Below are 27460 nucleotides of genomic sequence, written 5' to 3'. Positions count from 1 at the left end.
TCTACCGTAACATATATTATAGTAGAACTCTGTGGTAAGGAGTAAAGATAACACGGTCGTTATTGTTATAGTCTAACGAATGCATGAGGAGAGATTGGTAGCATTATTGTGTCTTAATTGTATTGTATGAATTATTGGCGAAAGCCTAAGATTAAATAAACTTTGTTGTTGTTTGTCTTTTTTTGACTATGGAACTGATACTTGTCATAGCAGACCTGCCTACTTGAAATAGGAAAATAAAAATCGTAGTTTTCAGGGTTAATAAAATCGTATATATTTTAACTACCCTTTAAAAAAATCACCGGAATTTTCGTCTATTATAGGTATAAAATTTTAAAAAAACGAGAAAAACTGATTGGAAACGTAATAATGATGGTGGTGGTAGTAATGATGATGGTAATATTATTATTGTTATTATTATTATTATCATTATTATTATTATTATTATTATTATTATTATTATTATTATTATTATTATTATTATTATTATTATTATTGTTATTATTGTTATTATTATTATTATTATTATCATCATCATCATCATCATCATCATCATCATCATCATCATCATCATCATCATTATTATTATTATTATTATTATTATTATTATTATTATTATTATTATTATTATTATTATTATTATTATTATTATTATTATTATTATTACTATTATTATTATCATCATTATTATTATTATTATTATTATTATTATTATTATTATATTATTATTATTATTATTATTATTATTATTATTATTATTATTATTATTATTATTATTATTATTATTATTATTATTATTATTATTATTATTATTATTATTATTGTACGTATTAGTGGTTTTACGAATGTGGTATTTTTTGTGATTATTAATGGTATCAGTTTATTGTTTGGTTCCATTTACCATTTTTTTTCCACCTTCATGTATGTTGTCATCAAATTGTATGATTTATTGGCGAAAGCCTAAGATTGAATAAACTTTGTAATATCGTATGGTAATCATCATTGTCGACGACATCGTCGTTGTCATCATAATCATCGTCATCATTAACAAAAACAACAACAATATTAACGACAAGTACTACAATAGCAATAAAAACAATATCAACATCATCATATAATTTCCGTCATCGTCTCCACAACTATCATTCTAACCAACAGCACCACCAAAACCACTACTATAATTACATCCTCCATCACCGTCTCCTCTTCCTCCTCCTCCTCCTCCTCCTCCTCCTCCTCCTCCTCCTCCTCCTCCTCCTCCTCCTCCTCCTCCTCCACCACCACCACCACCGCTACCACTATTCCAACCACTACCACCACCGGCACACATATTCTAACCACCAAGAGAGCAGTAGAAATGATGTAATTTGAGCTCTGAATGAAACTCGAGTCATATCGCTGTTGTTGCTTCTCGATGAAAACTTTAAAGTTACTACGTACTACTGAAAACCAGTAATGTAACAGAAATATTAATATCGCCGTTGAGGGATTAAAGCATCTCTTTAATTTTTCGAGTGAACGAAATGGACTTGTATTGTCAAGGTGTTGTCGCATTATGTCTCGTCGCTTTATTTTTTTTGTTGTATTCTCTTTCGTGATTCATTTTTGATTACGTTTGGAATAATTAAAATCTACTGTTATTGTCATTTCATTGTGAGTGTGATTATTTGTGGTTGAAATATTTTATTTTTTTTAAGGTGAAAAAAAAAAAAAAAAAAATAAAAAAAAAAAAAAAAAAAAATATATATATATATATATATATATATATATATATATATATATATATATATATATATATATATATATATATATATATATATATATATATATATGACCGAATCATCTTTGCCCCACCACTATAAATAGGCTAGAACCGCCACTGGTGTACATGCTTCCAAACTTTCTCCAATGCTAAAGGGTCTCCTGTTTTAATAGAACTTTCACATGTCCAGCTCAAACTTGTATGTTGATGTGGTAACCAAGGTAAATAAATATTTGTCAGGGACAAACTGAATATATAGGCATTCGTTCAACAAATTCTCTATAGAATAAAATACTAGGTCATATTTAGCTTTCTTAAAAGCTTTCTTTTGTTTCTGAATGATGATAGAAGAGAATAATTAAAAATTAAAAAAAAAACACATAAATTAAAAATTTGAATAATAATTAAAAAAAAAAGAAATATTTTAGCGATATCTCAGGATCCAGCTACCTTTTAAAAAAAGATGTTTCTAGTTTATTCACTCTTTTTAAAATGTCATTCAAAACTGATGAGTTTTTCAAGGATGTCAGTATGTTGGTTGAGTTAGATCAGGAGATTCTATTTGGCAATTTTTGGAGTCAAAATTAGCCATGAGAAACTTTGGCTATCTGGTATTCCTGCCTGAAAGTACGACAACCCGTAGAAATCATATTAGACAAATGGAAAGGCGCAACCTGTAGATCGTAGTTTCAACAAAACTTTTTAATTGTCCAGTCAGTGTCATTTAGAAAATATCATTCTTCTCTATAATGTAGAGATTCATCTCACGAAATATCTAGTGTTGGTGAATTATTAGCCAGTTTTGAATCGAGATATTTCCAATCCTAAAATTGTATATGAACTAACGTCGTCAAAACTCTAAACATCCGGTCTGATGAGAGTGTGTGAAGAGAAGAGTGAAAAGTGAAAAGATCAAATAAATGTTTCGTAGTACTGCCTAGTCTGTAAATTAAAGTAAGCCACTGTTTTCCTAATCGATTGCGTTATGGATGCTTTGAAGGCAGAAATCGAGCGTAAAAAGCGTCAGATGAAAGAATCATCTCTCATCCATGTAAAGTATTTAAAGTGTCCAGACGTCTAGTGACTAAACTAAACTAAAGTGATGGTACAGACCACATTCACGGCATTCATCATTCACGGTCTCCCTAGTCCTAGAATTGGCCAGTTGGCAAGTATCTAGTAGACCAGGGAGACCACGATTTTGATCTACATAGTTCACAAATGGCCTGTTTTGGGTCTAGTTAGAGACTACAATCTTTATTCCTTTTGTTCAAAATATTAACAACAACAAAAAAAGGCTGTCATTATTATTATCCCCAGACACCTGTCTGAGTCTGGGGTTAACGAAAATTGGTTATCCCCATACACCTGTCTGGGGATAACGAAAAGGCTGAGCTTTCGTTATCCCCAGACACATATTTGCAACTCCGCTCTTTTAAACAATTATCCACATTCCAGAATATGGAATGTCTCCGAATGCACATAGAAATAAGGAAAGTTAATAAAATATCTATAAAAACATAAAATTAACCAACATTAAATCAGGTGTTACAACATTACATAGGTATACACAATATCATTCAATATGTGTCGACTTCGAAGTGGGTGTCATGGCCGAATGGTTTAGTCGTCTGCCCTGGAACTTTTACCAGAATCGACGTTGTGGGTTCGAATCCTGGTTCCGCCACTTTTTTAAAAATTGTTTTTTTTTTAAAATTCCGTCTTCTTTTTACAGAATGTTGCAAGGGATAAATGTCCCATCCATCCTCCCCCCCCCCCCTTTTTTTTTTTTCTTTGTGCGAGTCTATTCTTTTCTCCTTTTTGTTTGACCTTTTGTACCGTTTCTGAGCATGAATTTCTTAAAGTTGTTTTTATTTTTTTTAAAAATATTGTTTGTTTTTTTCTCCTCTTTCTGACCATTTGGTCACTCTCTGAATATTTCTGTTAGTTTGCTTTTTAATTATTTATCCTTTTTAGTTACTTTTTGAGATCGGAGTGGGGACAAATATGACAATTTGCTAGAAACTAGAAAGGAACTTAGAGAGAGAGAGAGAGAGAGTTTTAAAAAAAAGAGGTGTGGGGGGGGGGGAGGATGGATGGGACATTTATCCCTTGCACCGTTCTGTAAAAAGAAGACGGAATGTAAAAAAAGAAAAGAAAAAAAAGTGGCGGAACCAGGATTTGAACCCACAACGTCGATTCTGGTAAAAGTTCCAGGGCAGACGACTAAACCATTCGGCCATGAAACCCACTTCGAATTCGATGCATATTGTGTATATGTAGTAACAACTGATTTAATGTTGGTTGATTTTATGTTTTTATAGATATTTTATTAACTTTCCTTAATTCTTTTTTTTTAACTCTCTCTCTCTCTCTCTCTCTCTCTCTCTCTCTCTCTCTCTCTCTCTCTCTCTCTCTCTCTCTCTCTCTCTCTCTCTCCATCTCTCTCTTGGTTCCTTTCTAGTTTCTAGCAAATTGTCATATTCGTCCCCACTCCGATCTCAAAAAGATTCTAAAAAGAATAAATAATTTAAAAGCAAACAAACAGAAATATTCAGAGAGCGATCAAATGGTCAGATAGAGGAGAAAAAAAACCCAATAATTTTTAAAAAATAAAAACAATTTTTAGAAATTCATGCTCAGAAACGGAACAAAAGGCCAAACAAATAGGGGAAAAGAATAGACTCGCACACAAAAAAAAAAAAAGTGGCGGAACCAGGATTCGAACCCACAACGTCGATTCTGGTAAAAGTTCCAGGGCAGACGACTAAACCATTCGGCCATGACACCCACTTCGAATTCGACGCATATTGTGTATATGTAGTAACAACTGATTTAATGTTGGTTAATTTTATGTCTTTATAGATATTTTATTAACTTTCCTCATTTCTATGTGCATTTGGAAACATTTCATATTCTGGAATGTGGATAATTGTTTAAAGGAGCAGAGTTTCAAATATATGTCTGGGGATAACGAATTTTCATTATCCCCAGACAGGTGTCTGGGGATAATCACAGCGCAAAAAAAACCACGAAAACCAAACTCAATTTGTTGAGTCTCAAACTCAAATCAAACTCAAACAAAACCAGTGAGCAGGAAAAAAAAAAGTTTTGTGTTAGATTAATAAGGATAAAATTACGACACTCAACCTACCAATAGAACTAGTCTAAGTAGCAAAAAAGAAAGAAAAACCAAAACTAAAAGAAAACAAAAGCACAATCAAACAAGTGAATGAAAAAAGTAAATTTTAGATGAAAAACATACAAGAAACAAAGTTGCAGCAACATTAAGAATTAAAGATACAGTCTCCGTTATTATTATTGGAAACATATTTTTTGGGGTTGAGAGGCCAACATCTTTGATATTGGGTGAAGAATATTATAGATATATGTTTTGGAAATCATAATTACAAAATTCATTTTTAAAAATAAAGTGACTGTTTCTCCGAACAGTTTCTGGCTTCCATTATTTCAAAATTCATTTTTTGAAATGAAGTGACTATTTCTCCGAACAGTTTCCGGCTTCCATTCTCGAGATTTTTCTAGTTACCTGTTTACGAGAGTTTGTTGTCATCTTTCATCATTCTGCCACTTCTACAAGGACCGGGAGGAAGCACGTTCTAGATCTAGATGAAATACTCCCCCCCCCCTGCCCAGAAACGTTAATAAATTTTTTAGATACAGAGAAAATTGAAGAACAAAAAAAGAAAATGAGAATTAAAACTGAAACAAAAGATAAAATGACAATAAGTTTTGTGGTGGACGGCTGACAACTTGCAATCTCTCTGTCTTCTGTCTTTTTTTTTAACGACAATAACAAAAATAAAAACAAATAAACAAACAATAAATAAAGATGAAATCAAACATTTTTCAAACAAAGATAACTTTAAAGTACCAAATAAAACCCCAAAATAAAGAAGAAATTTACATCAATTTTTTATGTTGGCCAGCTGACAACTTGCAATCTCTCTTCTGTCTTTTTCTTAATAACAATAACAAAAATAATAAATAAATGAATAAGAAAAAACTCGTCTCCTCAATAAAGGATTTTATGATTTCTGTCTATATTACCATAAACTTATTTTACAATTTACAGATTATTCAGGAAAATGGAGATCAGCATTATTTAGCTGAGCATTCGAGAATTTGAATTCGAGTTCAAGTTTATTTTCCTGAGCATTCGTAGAAATAGAATTTAAGTTTATCGATCGTTTGGAGCACAGTGTTATGAGAATTAAAGGTCAGGTTCATTTCCCGAGCGTTTAGAGTCCAAGTTTGTTTACCTGAATGTTCAGAGACATAGAGCCGGCCTTGTTTTAATGACATCATTAGTATTATATTAATGTTTTGGGGTAACATTTATCATCAATTGAAAATGACACTAATAGAGGAAAGCAACTATTTTTAGTAATGTCATAATAATACTTTGATATTTGTGAAAGAAAAACTTCACAAACCCCTGTCTCTTAACGAACAATGTGAGATAAGAGAATATATCCAATTTGATTTTAATGGAGAAAAAAATGAAGAATGCTTTGGTTATGGTCCATCCTCTACATTTTAAGTAAACAAATGTATTGAAGCTACCCAATATGTACTTTCAATGAATAATTTATAGGATGCTTTTGTGTGTTTTAAATGATTATTGAGTGTTTATATGCAAGTCATATACTTATGCTGAAAGTATGTTAATGTTAGTGAATGCTTTTATTCATAAATTTTGTTTTTTATAAGTTAGCTTAAAAATGGTTTTGTGTTCTCAAAGTCTTAGGTCATTATCTTCTGGAATTGCTCTTTAGTTTAAGATTGAGTAACTGTATGTATAAATTATTGCATGATATTAAGTAGAGGGATGCCTTATGTTTTGCAAGGTGTCCAGCAATTTATCATCATTGGCCTGAACGTATTGTTGTTTCATGATTCACTCGAGAGCACCTGTGCAAGTTTTGCCATTGAATTATTGTATGCATTAATAAAATGCATTTATACAGATGAAATGCAGAAAAATTACTGAAACATTTTATTTCTCGATCAATCAACAGGATCCCAAAAAGAAATACTTCAAAAGAGGGGATTTAGCAGCCAAACAAGCTGAAGAGTACTGGAAGAAACATAGTAATTCAATTCATCCTGAATATGCTTCTGAGGTAAACTTTACTCTCTTTTTGTCTTTTTGATATCTATACCAAGCCAGAATACTTTGGTTGTATTGTGTATATTGTAAAATGATAATGATGTCATAGATGGTAATTAATATTTCTCTTTATCTTCTTCAATGTAGCTAGATAATGGTGGAGGGTCTTCATCATTTGGGACTGAAGGTAAAAGACCAGACAAATTGGAGCTACCAAGAAAAGAGGTAATTTTTGACACGCTTGTCACTGTTTAATCTTTCTCTTTCTCTTTCTTTCCGTCTCTTTCTCTTTTTCACTTTCTACCTCTCTCTCTCTCTCTCTCTCTCTCTCTCTCTCTCTCTCTCTCTCTCTCTCTCTCTCTCTCTCTCTCTCTCTCTCTCTCTCTCTCTCTCTCTCTCTCTCTGTCTCACTTATTTCTCTCTTTCTCTTCTCTTTCTCTCTCTCTTTATCTCTTTCTCTCTCTCTCTCTCTCTCTCTCTCTCTCTCTCTCTCTCTCTCTCTCTCTCTCTCTTCTCTCTCATCTCTCTCTCTTCTCTAAACCCCTCAACCCCCCCCCCCCCCCCCCCCCCGCCTCCCTTTCATTGTATCTTATTTGAATTGATAATGAAATGGTATCTGTGGTTCTGATTCCTAGGTCATAAAAAAATTGAGAGAGAGAGGAGAACCTATTCGTTTGTTTGGAGAGGATGACATTGATGCTTACAAGCGATTAAAGAAATTAGAAACCATGGAACCTGATTTTGAGGTAAGGTTAATGTATACAAGTTATATTTCTAATCATTAAAAAAAACCCCCCAAAAAACAACATTGATGCAAAAATATTAGTTTCAATTGTTTCTTGTCATCCCTATTGACATAGAGGCAGCTTCTTCCATTGTGAAACATTATGATCACGACTGTCTCAACAAAATGCATTTGAGTACAAAAGCAGCAAGGTCTTGCATTTAAAATTACTAAAGAAGTTTGTCAAGGGTCTTGATTGCTCAGTTGGTAAAACCTCAGCTTCATATGCAAAGGTTGAATGGTTAAAACTGAGATTTTTTTGGGACCTCTCCTGTCCACCCAGCAGTGATTAGGTAGCTAGGTCTGTTAGATCTGACAGAAAGTACTTTGCGATAGACTAGTGTCCTAACCAAAGGGTAGCAAGCAATTGCCATTGTTTGTTTCGTGCTATAGAAACTGGGATAAACTCCAGCTGCATGACTCCAACTGTCTTCTATCGAGAAATACCATGATCAGGACTGCCTCTACCAAAACCATTTGTGAACAAAGGCTGCATAATCTGGCTTTTGACATTACTTAAGGAGTTTGTTATTTTATTTGGACCTCTTATCTCCCTCCCCTCCCCCTTCTCAAAGTGAACATCATGTTATAAATTTTGATGTATATGGCTATTAAAGGTTCTGTATACTTTATAATGTTTAAATCTTGATTTTCAATGCATAAAATGAGTAAATTGGAGAAAGTTTGTTATCCTGAGGTTGTAGATTCTTTATCAGTTCACAGCCTCGCTTTCTCTTCTATCTCTCTAAATCATTTGTCCTTTCCATGCAACTTTGTGTCTCTGTTCTCAACGAGGACCATTAGGTTTCACCTGGAGTCTTTTTCTGAGAGAGAAACTGTCAGATAGATGTTTTGTTGAGAGGGAAACAGTCGGATAGATGTATCTTTTTAAACTTTTATGGGAGAAAGTATTTATTTCTTATAGATCATCTCTCCATTTTATGTTATCGTTGGATTAATGCTATTTGACAACAGTAATAGTGTACACTTTGGAGTAGGGATCCTTTCAAAGTGTCAGTTTGGGATTTGAAAGTGGTCTTAGATCTTGGAGCTACTTCTGATATTGATTGAACTTATCTCTTTTATCTTACTTTTTTTCGTTGGTGTTTGATGGCTAGATCAGAATCTTTTGACCATTCAGTCATCTCCATTTTTACTAGTGCTGAAATGACCTAAAAGTTTTGCACTTGTTGCAGAACTCATAAAAAGCACAAAGAACACAATGAATGAAAAATATAATTGATTACTTTCCAGGGTGGTTACTCTAATGATTTCCAAGCTGCCATGGAGAAAGTAGACCAGGATTACCTGAATGAAATCATGAAGTCTAGTGGAGGGTTGGATGAGACTTCAAAGTCAACCGATGTCAATGTCAAGGATGATGGGACCACTTTAGAAGACCTTCAGGTGAGTGTGTAGGTTAATCAACTTATTGAATTATTAATTTTCTTCTTCTACATGTAATGATTGACTCAGTTAGACAAGAGTTCTTTTGTCAGTATTGCCAACTTTATCAGAGAGTCAAAATATTTACAAAAAACTTTAGTTCCAGGGATCTATGCTTGATTATTTTAACCAAGAATTTCAAGGAGGCAATAATTTAATTTTTTTTATATTTCCTTTTTACTTTCAGGTTTTTGTTTCATGTTTTAATTATTTTTATTTACATCTTTGAAATGCCAATAGAAAAAGATCATATATCAGAGAGCAAAGTAATACAGAGTGCATGATGATTAATATCATAACATAATGGTCACATATAAACAGTGATATGACATGTCATTTACTGTCACTGTTCGGAGTGAGATAATGTCACGTTGTTGCAAGTTGTATGCTTCTATCAAAAAAGGCATCTTGTTTTACACAAACCATTGTCAGCTGAAGATGAAATTCGTACAAATTTAAATCTTAAAATGTTCACTCCAGAGATCTGATTTGAGATTGAAACATAAAGTACTCATTTGTTTTAATTATTGCCATATATCGTGGGTTTTTTTGTTTTTTTTTACATTTTAAGTTCTTTATAAAATCTGCCAAAGAAAGTCACGTTATGGAAAACACAAGTATTCTCTTGATTTTTTCAAAGTTTAGAGTTGTCAAGTATCTAACAGAAACACCTTCCTTGGTGGTTGGTATAAATAATAACGTGAAGTTGAATGTAAGCTTCAATTTAATTACAAAAACAGATCAAATGAACGTTTCGGGTATCCCCTTTATCAACAAAACAGGATGATTGAAACACCACAGATGAATGAGATGATGTGGTAGTGGCGTAGTTAAGATGAATAAACAAAATATTGGTTGGCAGGAAATATTATGCTGCTTTGTAAGGAAGCACGAATTAAAATAGAATACTAGATATTTCTTAAAAGTGTGCAATTAATTAAGTGAAAAGAGGGGAGGCGGGGAGGAACTGTGTAATGCAGTTTATAGAAAGTGAAATATAAAATGAAATATAAAAATGTGTAGACTATTGTTGGAAAATAAATATAATAGAATTGAAAATAAATACCAAAAAAATATTTAAAAAAAAAAAATAATAATTAAGGGATGTCGGTAAAAGTATAATCATTAGTGGCAGCAGCAGTAGCAGAAGGAACAGTAAGTACTTTCATTATTATTATTATTATTATTATTATTATTATTATTATTATTATTTATTATTATTATTATTATTATTATTATTATTATTATTATTATTATTTATTATTATTATTATAAGTAGTAGCAGCAGCAGCAGCAGCAGTAGTAATAGTAGTAGTATGTAGTAGCAGTAGTAGTAGTAGAAGTAGTAGTAGTAGTAGTAGTAGTAGTAGTAGTAGTAGTAGTAGTAGTAGTAGTAGTAGTAGTAGTAGTAGTAGGTAGTTGTTGTAGTAAGTTAGTAGTATGGTAGTAGTTGTTAGTCAAAGTGTAATGTACTGGATTAATAAGGAAATGGACGAGGGATGGGGCGGGGGGAGGGCAAGAGACAAAGGTAGTATAATATTTAAATTAGGTCCAATCTCGAGTTCATGCCGTGAGGTGAAAGGGTGTTCAGTTTTAGTATCAGTTCTGCCTCTCTATATTTTCTTTGTTGTTTAGTGGTGTGACAGAACTGAAGGACGGCAACTTGGATGTCGTGCAATCCTCGATGACTGGACCCATTGAAGTGGTGGGCGACAGGTTTGTCCTGGTCGTTTTCAATAGACCGCAGATGTTGTCCAAACCTGTCGCTTAGTCTCTTGCCAGTTTCTCCCACGTATGTCTTGTGGCAACGTTTGCAGATTATAGCGTAAATTGGGTTACGATCCGTGCAGGTGAATGAGTGTCGGATGTACCACACTTTATCCGGGAATTTGATGGAATTTTCCACGAATAAGTATGGGCATGTCCTGGTGGTTGGTGGGTGCCATGTCAGAATGGAAGGATTATGATACATTCATTTTTTACACTGACCTCATGGCAACACAGGGAATATTGTTTCCTATATATTGATGTGCTAAAACAATACTTGTTTTGCAGTGTAAGAATAAATTTTAAAAATCTGGCTTTGTAATAAACAATCGATTTTTTTGACTGGTATCTATCAAAGATCTAGGCTCAGATAGGAATTGCAAAGCCGTTCTCTTTTGACCTTGACCTACTCCTTGTTTTCTGATAAACACATTGTTCTGACAGATGATTTGTTGACATTCAGATATATTTATTTGTTTCTTTTATCCATTAAAAAAAATGTTATTCCTTCAGAGAATGCGAGATGAACTTGGAAAGGGTGATAGAGATAAAGATCATGAAAATATTCTACGGTATTTCAAGGTAAGTTTTATTAGCTGAAATGCTAAATAAAAAATGGGATATCTTTGGAAGTATTTATTTTGGCTACAGCTTTTTAAAAATTTATTTTTTATTTTAAAAAAAATAGATTTCATTCTAATTTTGATCATAAATTTTTTATGTAGTGCTGGAGTCCAAATAGCTCAGTGGGTAGAACATTTGCCTCACAAGCAAAGGAACTGATGTCAGCCCTGGTGTATTCAAGGCTTTATTTTTCTTTCATAGTCCTGCTCCAGCCTGTAGTAATTTGTTGTGTCTGTTAAATTACATGGAATGTACTTTGCGATAGTGTAATGTCTTATCCAAAGAGTACCAAGCAATTATTACTGTCTTTTAAATGCTACAGACACTGGGATGACATTAGTTTCCATTGTGTTTTGTGCGGCTTTGTGGTTTTGTGATATGACGCTCACCTTCAGACCAGAAGGTCCAGGATTTGAATCCTGGACTGAGCAGCGCATAGTTGAGTCCTTGGAAAAGACTTTACTCAGGGTGTCCAGCGACGTCGAATAAGTCAGATACAGTCGGAAATTTGACTCTTAGTTCGGATAGGTCTGAAAAAGTCGGAAATTTTTTTGTGAGGAGAGATCATGAGCAGGGGTTGAATCAATACAGCATATTCTTCATTCCTATGTAGCTCTTCAATTTGAATTATACCTCTCTTTCATAAATGGTTTTCAACAACTTTTAGTTGAATATGACGCCAGTTTTTCACTAAACCTTTTCATAGTGTATTAAGGATTTGCATAAAAATATGCATGTTAGCATCGAATGCACTTTTGCTGTTCTCAGACATTATTCATACTTTCACTATTTGTGACAAATATTGTGTTAACTAAAAATTGAAATTAAATCAACATCTTTGATTGGAAGGTATTCAATCAAAAAATTAAATGCTTATAAAGATTTAACATTAAAATGATTACTTCCCTTTATTAATGTGTGAACTATAAACTCGATCCTTAAGAAAATCATTATTGATCTGAGTCTTTTTTTATTTTATTTTTTCAAGCAAGCTTTTATAAAAAAGTTAGGTTCAAGAGAAATAAGTATACTTCATTTTTAGGCGTGTTTATCTTGTCAAAGTACATAGAGGCAGGCATTCTCCAGTATTTAGAGGTTCGATTTGCGATTACAACTATGTACTATTACTATTTACAATTATATTGCATCAAGGAAAATAAATATAAGCAATCTCCCTAATATTTTATCCCAAAACTCCCTCTCATGATGTACCTGGTTGGCAGTTATGCATTTCTAAACATCCTTAGTTATTTCATTTATTTTACAATTGTGCTTGTTTCTTGGTCCTTGCCTGAGTTAAGGCAGTTGGATTCTTTCTTTGTTTTGTCTGTTTAAATTTCAATACGATACAAATGTGCTGGAACTAAACCTGATTCTATTCAAGAGTTGGACTAACATTTGTCATCTTCAACTTGTTAGTATTAATTAGTTGCAATTCGATGAAAGTCACAAAGATGATTTCCAATTGAGTACTCAGGTGCATTTTTTACATATTCGGGACTTCATTCTAAAGGTATGATATTTCAGGTTGGACATCTTGTTACTCACATTCTCTCACTCTGCTCATGTGTAAAATGAGTACCTGGCCATAGTGTTGTTTCTGTAGGGGGAAAAAATGTAATATTACCTAACAGGTATCATTTCTAGTCCTGCATTTCAAGTGTTGCTGTTGGCTAGAGAAACCTTGTAAAGCAATTTGAACATATTTAAAGGATATTGCACTAATAAACGCTCATGTTGTTCTGCTTTTTTCTTACAAATGGTCATATTTTATACATTTAAGGGCTACTACTGCACGTACCTTCCATCATCTACCATAAAATGATGGTTAAATTAAATGTTTGATACATTTTTATTGTCATATTGTGATTATAGTTTAATTGCATACCTCTGTTTTTAATCTCTCCTGATTCAAGTTTGTTCTGAGGCAGTGGGGACAACAGTTAAATGAAAGGCCTCAAGAGGAGAAGAGAACTATTAAGGGGAAAATGGCCAGTGCAACACATTCTCAGACAGTTTCATACCTCAAACCTTTATTCAAAAAATTAAAACACAAGGTAAGCGAATAGCTTTTGGTGCTCCTCTCTAGTTTATCCTAACTGGTCAAAGTTTGACTGAATTATGCCCTCCTTTGACTAAATGTATGTCCCTTTGGATTTCATGTGTGTTATAATGTTATATGTTGATGTATATGTAACTGATAGGATGGCATAGCACACCATAATAGAAATAGACTAAGAGGGTTATAATACAAGATAAATAATAATAAATCTAAAAGTTCTTAACAATATAAGTACCTTTTACTCTTCCACATCAACATCATACACTTTCAAAAACCTTCACAGTATTAATACAAACAATATGAGAAAATGCATTTTCCAACACATTAACAAATAATTGGGGTTAATGGCCGAATGGATTTCATTGTGGCGAAGGGGAATCCCAGGTTTGATCCCCATCTAAAACATCTGTATTTTTATTTATTTATTTATTTTATACAAAGTGGAAGGGGGAGGTGGATTATTTTCCCTAAAATTCCACTGGACATGATGGACTATTTCTGGTGATACCGGGTTATTTGATTATCTATATTCTTTTAAAACATCTTTTGGTGTTGGCATATTACAGTGCCATGCAGATGGGTATGCGCAGAGAAAGAGAAACTATTTTACCATTTGCGTGTTAGCATTTTTAAAAGAGTCTGTATTAAATTTTGATAAAGCTTTAACAAATATTGTTGAACACAGAATGTTGTTTCATTGTACTGACCCTCATGCATTACATTTATATAAATATATGTAATTGATTGACAGCATAAAAGCTTGAATTTGTTTAAGGTTTGCATACCTTTTTCCTCTCAAAACAGGGTGTGGATGAAGGGTTACTGGAAAGTATTGCTGAAATTGTACAATATATGATTGACAGAAATTATATAAGGGTAAGTTCAATGAAAACATTGTAATGTCGAGCATTGATGAGGATTTGCATTGTATGATCTCTGCTATAGTGAACACACCATGAGTTGGAATCTTCTCCCACAAAATTCTTATTTGCTACTCTATTCTTGTTATTATTTTTGTTATTGTTGTTGTTATTACTATCATTATTATTATTAATAATAATATCAGTAGTAGTAATAGTAGTAGTAGTAGTAATACTAGTTGTAGGGAAGTGATTTAAATATTATTTATTTATGTATTCTATTTATCCATTTTGTACTTTTCCTGTTGCTAGTGTAGCAATCTTGTATTTGACTTTTAAGTTGAGTTTATTTAAGTTTTTAAAGATTTTAATGATATTGTAAGTTTTGCTGTAAATAATTATCCTCAAATAATAAAGCAATTTTTCCTCTTTCATTAAATTATTTTTTGAAAAGTTCTATTGCTTTATGTGTTAGCTAATTTGATAATTTTTATTCTTTATTTTATCATCATTGACATCCAGGCTAATGATGTTTACCTTGAGATGGCAATTGGCAATGCTCCTTGGCCAATTGGTGTCACTATGGTTGGTATTCATGCTCGTACTGGACGTGAAAAAATTTCCTCAAGATATGTTGCACATGTGCTCAATGACGAAACCCAAAGGAAGTATATTCAGGTATTCCTTTTCAGATCACTTTAACATAGCACTAAGGAAGGGTGTTAACTAATTTTTCTTGTTTTTTTCTTTTTTTGTTTTTGTTTTTATTTTTTGGGTGGATATATACAAACTGCCTTTTCAAGTACAGCTGATTGTTCACCTCTATATTTTTCCTGTTCATTGTAGTTGTTATATCTACTTTAAGTTTTGTACATAATAAATTTTCACATCGAACCACCATATGAGATAATTACATGTCTTTTATAAAATGAGTTTTTTTCTTTTAATTATTGTAAAATTATTAATATTGTTTGTTTTTTTCTCTTTTTTTTTCAACTGAAAAGGCTTACCAATTAAAAAAAAGAATTAAAAAGAGAGATTGGCATTCAAATTATTTAACATTCTGGATGTTGCATGTTACATCCTCTAGTGATTGAGGTAAACTCCTGGTGAATCCCCTGTCCCCATATCTTTATAAGAATTTTTTTGGTATTGCTTAGGCATTTTCAGGAATCTTTACACATCGGAGACAATCAGATATGATAATTGCTTAATTGTAAATCATTTCTCTTATGAAAATAATGCTTAGCAATATGCATAGGCCAGGGATGCCAAAACTCCGGTTTCACCGGAAAAAACTCCGGTGTGGAGCAAAACATTTCGGGTTCCGGGCAACTTCCGTCAAATTCTGGTGAGATCAATTTGTTCCAAGGATACCCCCCCCCCCCCCCCCCCCCCCACTCCAGCCACCACATCATCATCACTGCTACTAGTATTACAACCATCATCACTGCCGCTACTACTGCAAGCACCACCACATCATTTTCACCAACACTACTACTAATATCACCACCACCACCACATCATCATCAGTACCACAACTACTACTACAACCACCACCACCACATCAATATGACAACCACAACTACCATCACTATTACAACCACCACCACCACATCATCATCACTACCTTTACTACTACACCACCACTGCCACATCATCATTACTACCACTACTACTACAACCCCCACCACCACATCATCATCATCACTACTACTACTACTACTACTACTACTACTACTACTACTACTACTACTACTACTACTACTACTACTACTACCACTACTACTACTACTACTACTACTACTACTACTACTACTACTACTACTACTACTACTACTGCTACTACAACTACTACTACAGCCACCACAACCACATCGTCATCACTACCACCACTACTACAACCACAATTCCACATCATCATCAATACCACTAGTACTACAACCACCAGTATCAAATCATCATTACCACTACTACTACAACCACAACTACCACTTCATCATCACGACCTCTACTACTACAACCACCACCACATCATCATCACTACCACTACAACTACAATCACTACCACTACAACTAAAATCACTACCACTACTACTACAACCACCTACACCACATCATCATTACTACATCCATCACCACCACTTTATCACTACCACTACTACTACAACTACCACCACCACATCATCATTACCACTACTACTACAACCACCACTCCCACATCATCACTACCACTACTACCACAATCACCACCACATCATCACTACCACTACTACTACAACCACAACCACCACATCATCATTACCGCTACTACTACAACCACCACCACCACCACCACATCATCACTACCACTATTACTACAACCACCATCACCACACCATCAGCACTGCAACTACCACTACTACTATAACCACCACTACAACAAAAATATCATTACCACTACTACAACCACCATTACCACCACATCATCATCATTACCACCAATACTACAACCACCACGACATCATCATCACTAACATTTGTACTACAACCACCATCACCACATCATCACTACTACCACTACTACAACCACCACCACATCATCATCACTACCACTACAACTACAAGCACCACCAGCACCTCATCTTCATCACTACCGCCACTACTATAACCACCACCCCATCATTATCATCACGACCACAACTACTACAACCACTATACCACCACCAGATCATCATCACTACAACTACTAATTCAACTACCACCACTACTACAACCACCACCCCATCATTATCATCACGACCACAACTACTACAACCACTATACCACCACCACATCATCATCACTACAACTACTACAACTACCACCTACACCATATCGTCATCACTATCACTACTACTACAACAACAACTACTATCACATCTTCATCACTACTACTATTACTACAACCACTAACACCACATCATCCTCATTACCACCAGTACTACAATCTCTACCATTAGGTTTTGGCGCTTTACTTCATTTGAAATAAGAAAATGTGTTTATATATCATAATATAATTCTAATTAGTTATCTATTTAGAACTATACAATATGTAAACACAATGCCAAATACCATTCCAATTCCTTTTTCTTGTGTGCGGAAATTCCTCTTTCAGCATTGAAATTCCTACGAGTGGAGTCTGAAACTCCTGTGAGCCAAATTTAAAGTTGGCGTCTCTGCACAGGCACTTTGATGCTGTGCATCCCTATGTAGTGGGGTCAGTAATTTGAAGCGGTTTCAGACTAAACAAAAAGATTGCTCTTAATATTGATTTTCATTCTCTGTTTCAACCTATCCCTTTGCCTTTCATTTTCTTTGAGGTACTTGTAAGTGCAAAGATGTGCTCAAGAATTTTTAATATTATCCCAATCTTTCTTGTGTTGCAGATTGTAGACTCCTTCATTTGAATCATACTACATGCTTCATGTTATTTATATTCTCTTTTTACAGGCAATTAAAAGACTTATGACTCAGTGCCAGATTCTATTCCCTACGGATCCATCCAGAAGCTACAACTTTTTGAGGACTGCCACTGAAACTTCGTGACACTTTCTTTTATATAGAGTGGAAGGAAAATCAAGATTGCTCTAAACTATGCACTCACTGCCACATAAGACTAAGGATATGCTGGTTGATGGATTTAGGCTCTGCCAGTGTTTTTTAGTTAAACTTAAGATTGAAAGTGAATAAAAGTGCATTCATCTGCTCTGTTGAGATTCTGATACAGACAGCAGTAAAATCCAGCGCAATATTGTGTAAAGCCTTGAAGTTCAATTAAAAGTGTTAAAGAGAAAGTGACCTTAACAACTTCCGGGTGAAATATGTAAAGGACAATGCAAAATATTTCAATTTTATGCTGATTTATTTATCTTTCTCAGTCAGCTACAGACAATTATACATATTTCTTAAATGTATTGGTAAGAGTGTCTCAGTCATTTATGAATAATAGAGGTCATATGATTGTGAAAATATTACCTGAACAGTGCCCTTATTTTGGAATAAATGTTACTGGGTCAGCATTGCAGTTATCATAAGAAAAGATCTAGCTGACCATTTTATTCGAGACATCATGTACTATCAGAGAGCCATAGTCAGATCCTTTATGTCAAGTTATTTTAAAATACACATGCTCATTTTTTATTGGTGGAGTTAATGCCAAAAGTTCTAGTTTGTGATAAGATGGGCTCATTATTTTATAGGATTGTCATGTGTTTTTTCTTTTGGGATAGGGCTCTGGTTCGGAAATCTTCTGTATTTGGTATGGAGCCGTTCTTCATTTTGTGCGATATTAGCCAAAATTATTGGGGTCAATTGCTATCTAGATGAACTGTGTAAAATTATGTACCAAGGGCGATCGAAAATCCCAGGTGGAATTACAGTGCATGCCTTTAGGAATGGCTCTTACTTTTTGCAGTTGTCATTGTTAGTTTGTAGCATCTGCTGTCCAAGGCTTCAGTGTCCTTCCTGGAAGCTGAATGCTATGTATCTCAGCATAGTTTATAATAAAGTCAACCACTCGTCTGGCATCCTCATAATTGAGTGAATGTGATGGTAAACGCTTCTGGTTTTTGTGAACCCTAGCTTCTATTCCATGGGAGTGGAAATTTGATATGAGAACGTCAAGTTTACCTTTTTCAATCACATGTAGTTGCAAAAACATCTTGCGACAAAATTATGTGCCCACAATGAAAATAATCAAGTCTGACCTTTATTCGCTACTTCCTCGTACTTCGTGTCAGAGACTCCAGAGTGTAATCCAGACTGAATTTTTCCGAGGATAAACATGTGAAGCTCTTTTCTATCAAGGGCAGCACACTGCATTCTGCAATCCATTATATCGTTTTGAGAGAAAAGTAAATAACATGGCTTGCCGTCATTGAAAGAACAGTTACAAGGCGGTGAGTCAGCAGACCCTGAAGCAGAAGTTGCTGTTTCAATATTGTCCCTACCCAAACCCATGGGTACAATCGGCTCTGCCAATTCAGGAATCACAGGAGTGAACATTGAAGTGTCAGATTCTATCTCATCTGAAATTGTCCACCAATTAAGGGACTGGATTTGGTAGATAATGCAATCAATATGTGATATATGTATATTCAAAAGAGAAAAAAAAGCTATGACAGAAATGACATACTTTTAGTCCTTGAAAAAAAAATCTGCACGGCGATGTTTCTTCTCTTCAAATCTTTTTATAATTTGCTTATTGAAATCTGGAATGGCATCTTTTTCAACTTTGTGAATTGACAAACTCATCAAAGAATTTAACAGCTTCTGTTTCATTGAATTTCACAAGAAATTTTTCACTCTTCTCAGTTTGCTAAAACAACGTTCAAGTTCAGCAGAATCCAAAAGTGTTGTGATGATGAGTTTTAGAAGTTTTTGCTTTCAGTTAAGCTAGTCTGCAGGCCAGTATCAACAATGGTAGACAGCACTTTGGTTACAGATTGACAATTTTTGTTTCGTTTTGATAAATCACCCGCTTCGACAACTCTATTTAGGCTATGTGCGTTCCGTCATGGACTACAATTTAGCCCTCCAAAATGTATGTAGTAAAAACACACATAAAACCTTGGACAGAGTACAAAACCAAGCCCTTTGCTTCATCTCTGGTGCCCTGAGATCAACACCCACAGCAGCATGTGAAATACGCAGAGAATCAGCAGTGTTTGAAATGGTCAAAAGATAGAAACGAAAGAGGAAAACCATCCAAACAGAATTCTGGCAGAGAAATGGAAACCAAGAACAAGATTAAAACAAAAATCCCTGCTACACATTGCTAACAACTTGAATGAAAGACACAGACTCCCAGAAAACAGAGAAAAATATTTTTTAATCAGTCAAAAACCTCCATTTGCCGAACTAAAACTTCTAAAAATAAAGACTTAACTCATAGAAGAAACAACAAGAAATATAAACAAATCAGATATACAAACATTAGCAATGAAGACAATACAAGAATACCCAGACAACTGGATACATGTTTACACAGATGGATCTGCCCACAAAGGAACTTATAATGCTGGATATGGGTTTGTAGTAGAAAACCCAGATAAAACCTGTGATAAAATCCACAATTCGTGCGGAAGCTCCTGCTCAAACTACGAGGCAGAGGCAGTTGCAATAGAAGCCTCACTGCGACACCTCTCTTCTGTTTTCAGCTAAACCCTTCAAAACTTCAAAACACTGTCATCTTCACAGACTCAAAGATTTAGATAAACTCTCCTCAACCTTCAATAGTTTAAGATCTCAACTAGATGAATTCCTTACAACACACAGAGTAGACTTATCTCTCCAGTGGATACCGGGACATTCAAATATACCAGGAAATGACAATGTAGACAGACTAGCCAGACTCGGATCAACACCTTTACAACCATCAATTCCAGTATCCTTAGACACAGCAAAACAAATAATCAAAACAAATAAGAGAGAAGAATGGATGAACAGTTGGGCAATGAGCACCACGGGTAGATGTATGTTTTCCCATATGACCACTCCTGTAAAGACTGATTGCCTAAATAAGCTCAGAAGACACCAGCAAAGCATCATCTTTCAATTAAGAACACAACACATACCGCTCAACAACCATTTAAGCAAAATTATAAAAGACACATCCTCTTCCTGCCCCCTATCTCAACACCCCAATGAAACAGTAACACACCACTTGCTTGAATGTCAACCTCTTGAAGACCTGAGATGCACATTCCTCCCACCAAATCCAAGCATCAGTAACACACTTTATAGTCACCTGGAACAACTACAAAAGACGTTTAACTTCTACGTCATGGCACAAGACCGAAGGGCTAGAGCTCAGGTGGTCGCTGGCTCAGATAAGTAAGTAAGAAAGATAAATCACCGGAAAATCACTTTTCAGTTTATCAGATTCTAAATATGGGTATTTATGGATAATGGTTTCAAAATGTGCTTCAGGAAATTGAGCCCAAAAGCTGGTGAATTTAATGGGATTCAAAATAGCAAAAGAAGATAAAAATGTATTGTCAATAAGCATGCTTGTTAAATGCGTCATGAGGACATCACAGACTTCAGCAGCTGTAGCCTTAACATTTGAACTGGTCTGTTTCCTCTTTTAGCCGGATGTTACTGGTCCTTCGTCTAATATGTCCCTAACTACCTGAATGGTCTTAACAAAGGCATCTACACATCTAGCTGAGTCCGCCCCATTACTTAATCTGTCTTGAAATAAATTATAAAGTACTTCCACGTGATTAAAATATGGTGTGGAAAAAATCAAGGAGGTAAATGAATTCTTTGTCTTCCAGAATTCTTTGGAGTTCACAAGTTTCTCTTACTGTTATGTCATCCCACATTGAAGGGTTTTCTATCATATTTTCAAAGCAATCAAGAAATTCATTTTTTGTTTTATGGATACTGGCTATCAACCTGCTCTGAAAATTCCATCGTGTATTACTTGGAGTGGCAAACGTTTTGAGCATGCAGTCCTTAAAGCATCTGAACGTTTATTTGTTTTCCAAGTTGCCGTCTGTCTTTGTCTTGGGATGAGATTGCTTGTTTTTCTCATGGCCTTTGCTGAAGTCCTTAGTTGAGAGGGAAACAGTCAATGTATAGTTAAAGTTTTGGGAGATGATATTTTTTTCCTTGTAAATCATCTCTCAGTTATGTTTTGTTAGTTAAGCTTTCTGTTTTGGCTCTATTCTGTAAGCATATGAGTGTATTCCTCTTAGTGGGATCCTGTCCACTGGACGTGTTGGTCGGATGCGCTTTATTTTTGGAATGGTTGGAACGACAGATTGTCGACACTTTCCAGATTGAGGGAATGGTGGATTCGTCGATAGAACGTTGGAATAAATTCGTATAGACGTACCTGATCTGTTCAGAACATTTCTTTAATACCTGTCCACTTATCCCCACATGGGGCCTTGGGTTTTCAGATCTGCCAACTTTATGCCAAAAAGGCGTATTAATACACTTTCTCTACCCAATCACGCGTTTATGATGTTCTTAGTTTCACATTGCGCGTTTTTTGTCGTCATCAGTATCTATTCTACAAAGCCAGAATGAATTACAGTACCAAGGGGCTGACTTTTTAAAGGCATATTAGAGTGATACCTCTTACAGGATGTTTGACATGTTTTTCTATGATCAATGTCTGCTGAGGTAACAGATGGTTAATCAGACACTTTGGCTGCTTCTTATGGTTCACACTATTATGCTATGACGATCGACCCAATCAGCAAAGTCCGGTCCGCATTCGTGCACCGTCGCAAACCCGCCTGGTAGCATCGTCACAACACACCTTTCGACTAGATGCTCTGCCGTTTCGGGTTCTTGCCCACAGCGTGGACATATTGGACAGGAAGTTAGACCCCACTGATATAACGCACCGGCCGTTAGGCAGCTCCTCGACCGAAGCCGATTCGCAGCTACCCAGTGTCTCCTCTTACTGGTATCAAAGCCTGGCAACTTCTCACCAAGCTTAGAGGAGTGTAGGTCCCCGCCCCCACGAGGGATTGAATTCGTCCAAACCGACTTCCATCTCGTATGTGCAGCTCTGTCCGTAGTCAGGGATTCTGCGTACAAGGGTTGCCGGGACTTATTTCGACTCGAAACGGGGGCACCGTTCATTATGCGCATGAGAGGGGTATCCCCATTCCCTCTCTCTTTGATCTTACTAAGCCAGTTTCCCGTAATGGTCTCCCTCCGGACATCGGGGGGCTGGATCGCTGCCATTATCGGGCCCCATTCTCTAGGGGTTGTTGCTAGCGTTCCCGACACTATGTGCATCGACTTGCAAAGTTTTACATCCACCTTCTCAACGTTTCTGCTTCTACCCCACGCTGGAGTGCAATACTCCGCGGTGGAATAGCATAGTGCCAGGGCGGATGTTCTCAGGAGCGCTTGGCTAGCGCCCCAAGTCGATCCCGCCAGCTTCCTCAGAAGACTGTTGCGTTTCTCTATCTTCCGGGCAACCCCTTCGAGATGCACCCGATAGGTAAGGCTGCGATCCAACGTCACCCCTAAATATTTTGGACGCGGCTCATATGGGAGTGGCTGGTCCCCGACTAGGACATTCAGTTTACGGGTGTGCCAACCACTGCATAAGTGAAATGCAGTGGCCACGGTTTTTGAAGTGTTCATCTTCAGGTACCACTTGTCAAAGTAGGATTTGAGTCTGGTGACGTCCTCGCTGAGTACGCTCTCGAGACGGGTCCACACTTTACTCTGAGTAACGAGTGCCCAGTCGTCTGCGTATCCCAGCCTCAGGGAGGAAGTGTTCGGCATATCGCTAATGTAAACGTTAAACAACATTGGCGCAAGTACCGACCCCTGAGGGACCCCATTCTTCAATTTCCTTACTTTGCTCGTGACGTCTCCCAGCGCGACGTGGAATTGCCTTTCCCCTAAGATCGAAGAGAACAACTTCAAGGTCTTTTTGCACCTTATGATTTTTGCAAGTTTGAGCATTAACCCATCGCACCAGACCGTATCGTACGCCGCTGATAGGTCTATAAACACAGCACCTGGGCAGGGCAGCGTCTAGGACCGGCCCCCATCTGTTTAATAGAACACGCTCCAACAATTTGTAAAGACAGCTCAGCAGCGATATGGGTCTGTAACTGTCTGCCTCCTTCGCCGGCTTCCCTGGCTTCAGGATGGCAACTATCTTCGCGTGCTTCCACACTTGTGGAAGCTTTCCTTTTGCAAGGATGTCAGACATTGCCTCTGCTAGCCAGGCCCGTGCCCTGGGGCCCAGATGCGTCACCATATCGGGATATACACCATCTATCCCTGCTGCTTTGCCATTCTTCACTTCGCTAATGGCTGCACCCACTTCTCGGGGACTGAACGGGGCCGTCCAGTCCGACTCCTCCGCAGGTAGCGAGTCCAAAATCGTGCGGTACGCCTTGCGGACACCGCGCTCAAAAGCCTGATTAGGGACCCGCTTACTACGGTTCTTAATGTTCTTGGCAATTGTGTCTGCCTCGCATTCCGGTGCAGCCTTCGCGAAATTCCGATCTGGGTCCAATTTCTTTATCAAACGCCAAGCGTGGCGGCTGGAGTGTGTAAAGTCGAGACTTTCCACGGTCTCCTGCCACCGTTGCTTCCTTCCCTCTGCCAGAGACTGAAGTAGTCTATCGGCTGCGTCCTGGGACAGGGTCTGCTGGTACTCTTGGTACAGCTCTTCCGACTCTGCTGTCCAGCAAGGGGTGTAGAATTTCCGTTTGCCCCGTGGAATAGAGCGTTGAGCGCTCTCAACCAGTAGCCTACTGAATCTGGTTATATTCTTGGACTTGGGAGGGATGGCAGGGCAGACACTTTGGCTGGGTGGGGTTCCTGACCTCCCATAGTGGGCAGGGGGGTACATACTGTGTCTTCTATCCCCTTATATCTGTTTTCCAACATGCTTTCTGTCTTTGTCGTGGAATGAGATTACTTGGTTTTGTCCTGGCCCTGACCGGAGTCCTAGCTGGGAGGGAAACAGTCAAATGCATAGTTATTGTTTTGGGAGATGATATTTTTGTCCTTGTAAATCATCTCTCTGTTATGTATTATTATATTTGTCATTTTGAATGTATAATGTAAGCATTTGAGTGTATTCCTCTTTGTTGGATTTTGTGCTTGTGTCCGGATGAGACTTAGAGGTGATCTCAAACTAAGTACATTGGTGGTGTGCTCTTGGAATTTACATCTGATCCCTATTTGTTCCCAGTTCCCCTATGCCTTACTTTTTCTTGGGTGCTTTAATTGTAATTCTAAATTTTTTTACTATCCCGTTTTCTTCCTTTTTACTGGCGCTGATATAACCTAAATGTGTTGCAAGCGCCGTAAAACCCTTAAAAACAAACAAAACAGACAATTTTGGGAAAGACGGTTTACAGGCCTGAGTGATATATGTTTAAGAATAATGCCTTTGTTTTGTCCAATTACACCTTTTCTTTCAAAATTATACTTTTTTTACAGTCAAAATTAGATCTACACTTTTTCTTCAGTTGGGGTCGGCAGCTTAAAAATAGATATGACATCGTTTACAGATGTTCATTGTATTTTATTTTGAGTAGGTTCACATTTGTCACTCGTCTCTGACCTTGTGTTTACTGTCGACCAAATGTGATAAGTACACGGATATTATATTATTGAAATCTACTTCTGATTCCTATTTGAACCAGTCCACTATGTCTTACTGTTTCTTTGGTCCTTTTAAATGTAAATCTTGATTTGTTGTTTTTTTACTATCGTACTTTCTTTCTCGTTACTGGTGCTGATTTGACCTAAATGTGTCGCAAGGGTGTAAAACCCTTAGGAACAAAACTAATTGTCTGTTAAATGCTAGAGAAACTGGCTCTACGGACCTTACGGTTCTGAAGCCCTACAATATACATGCAATATTTATAGTGGTTAACTACTGATAAAATCGGACTGAATCGATTTGGCAATCTGGAGACATTTAAATAGAAGGGAGGAAAAAAAGAAAATTAGATAACTTAATAAATAGATAAGAATTGGACTGTATATATAAGTATGGAAGTGACCACTGTATGTTCCAGGACTATACTTTTCTGATTCGCAAATAAAAACAAGGAACAGAAAAGGCTCTAAATCTAGATAATATTATATAAAAGTCCAAACATACTGCTATTTTGGGTATTGACTGTATTGCTTGTTAAGGGTGTCCCGTTTTAGCTCTTTGGAAAGTTGGCCGCTATGCAATATTTAATTCTGCAATCTCCTTGTTACTTTGCTGTTCATGGGTATCTTGGTCTTATTGATATGGTTTGGTTTTTCAATAAAAGAAATCAACATTGATCCTTGAGTGTACATTTTTATCGGACAGTTATGAGAATGACAACGGTTTATTCATATTCATACATATTTGTTTTTTAATGACTCAATAAAAGTACTAGAAAAAAACAAAGACTTAGTTTCATTTTTATTTGTTTATTTATTAGTTAATTTATTTTTAGTTGGTAGGAGATCGTGTTTATTTATTAAAATTGGTGGGATCTGCCTCCATGTGGGCAGGATTACTTGTCTTTTCCCCCATACCGTTTCATTGTTCCTCATTGTCTGAATGAATTACTTATTTTGTCTGACCTGCGATTCTTGCTGGAGGAAAAGTCGATGTCTAGTTAAGTTGGAGTATATTTTTCTTGTAAAATATCTCGTTGCATGTTATTAGTTTAGATGTAACATTGATGTATTCCTCTTATTGGGACTGTGCTGTAGATGAACTTTAGTGATCTAACAGTACTTTGAGGGTGCTCTTGATCTACATCTTCCCTATTGAACATTCCTCTTGTCTTACTTTTCTTGTGCTTAATTGTATTCAGTTCAAAACTTTTTACACCATTTTTTCCTTTTACTGCCTGATATGACCTTAAGTGTGCAAGCGCCTAAAACCTAAAAACAACATTTATTAATGCAAAATGTGCTGGATAAAAAAAATGCGCATCATGAAATAAAGATTGAGTACCCTCCCGTCAGCGTGGATAACTTTATCGGTACTCATGCATTTTTACTTGTAGAAAAGCACAATAGACTAAATTACCCCCCGTTGATAGTGGATATAAGTGAAGGGAAACGCTCTACAATTTAAAAAATGGTACAATTTATCGCCCAATTTTGTTTTTCAATGAAGGAAATCGGCGTAAATCATTAGTATATATTTTCATTGGAAAATTGTGAAAATGACGATGGTTCATACACACAGAAGAAACAAAAATAAAAATAAATGACTCGAATAAACTTATAGAATAACAAAACAAAACAAACAAACAAAAAAAGCAGTTTCATTTTTATTTCTTCATTTATTAATTTTTATTTTGAGTAGGGGATCATTTTGGGATTTTGAAAAATGCTGCATCATAAAACAGATTGAGTTACCCTACTCTTAGTCTTAGCGTTGAGAACTCTACCGATACCCATGTATTTTTACTTGTGGAAAAGCACAATAGACTAGACTGAATTACGTCCCGTTGATTGTGGGTTGAAAGCGAGCGGAAAAGCTCTATAATTGGTATGA

General features: G+C 35.9%; 1 protein-coding gene across 1 annotated transcript; it reads left to right on the top strand.

Moving 5' to 3' along the window:
* Positions 1–2624: 2624 nt before the first annotated feature.
* On the top strand, positions 2625–26353 carry LOC144976990 (pre-mRNA-splicing factor 18-like). Its single transcript, XM_078921649.1, has 10 exons — positions 2625–2813; positions 6805–6909; positions 7044–7121; positions 7532–7642; positions 8935–9087; positions 11407–11475; positions 13434–13574; positions 14384–14455; positions 14962–15117; positions 17911–26353. Exons 1-10 carry the CDS (start codon positions 2748–2750, stop codon positions 18004–18006), a joined length of 1047 nt encoding a protein of 348 aa, XP_078777775.1. The 5' UTR covers positions 2625–2747; the 3' UTR covers positions 18007–26353.
* The last annotated feature ends 1107 nt before the right edge of the window (positions 26354–27460 follow it).

Source organism: Berghia stephanieae, chromosome 1, assembly GCF_034508935.2.
Source record: "Berghia stephanieae isolate SIO BIC M18660-M18661 chromosome 1, UCSD_Bste_1.3, whole genome shotgun sequence".
Lineage (NCBI taxonomy): Eukaryota > Metazoa > Mollusca > Gastropoda > Nudibranchia > Aeolidiidae > Berghia > Berghia stephanieae.
Note: the sequence above shows the minus strand (reverse complement) of the source record. Positions and strands in the feature narration are given on the sequence as shown.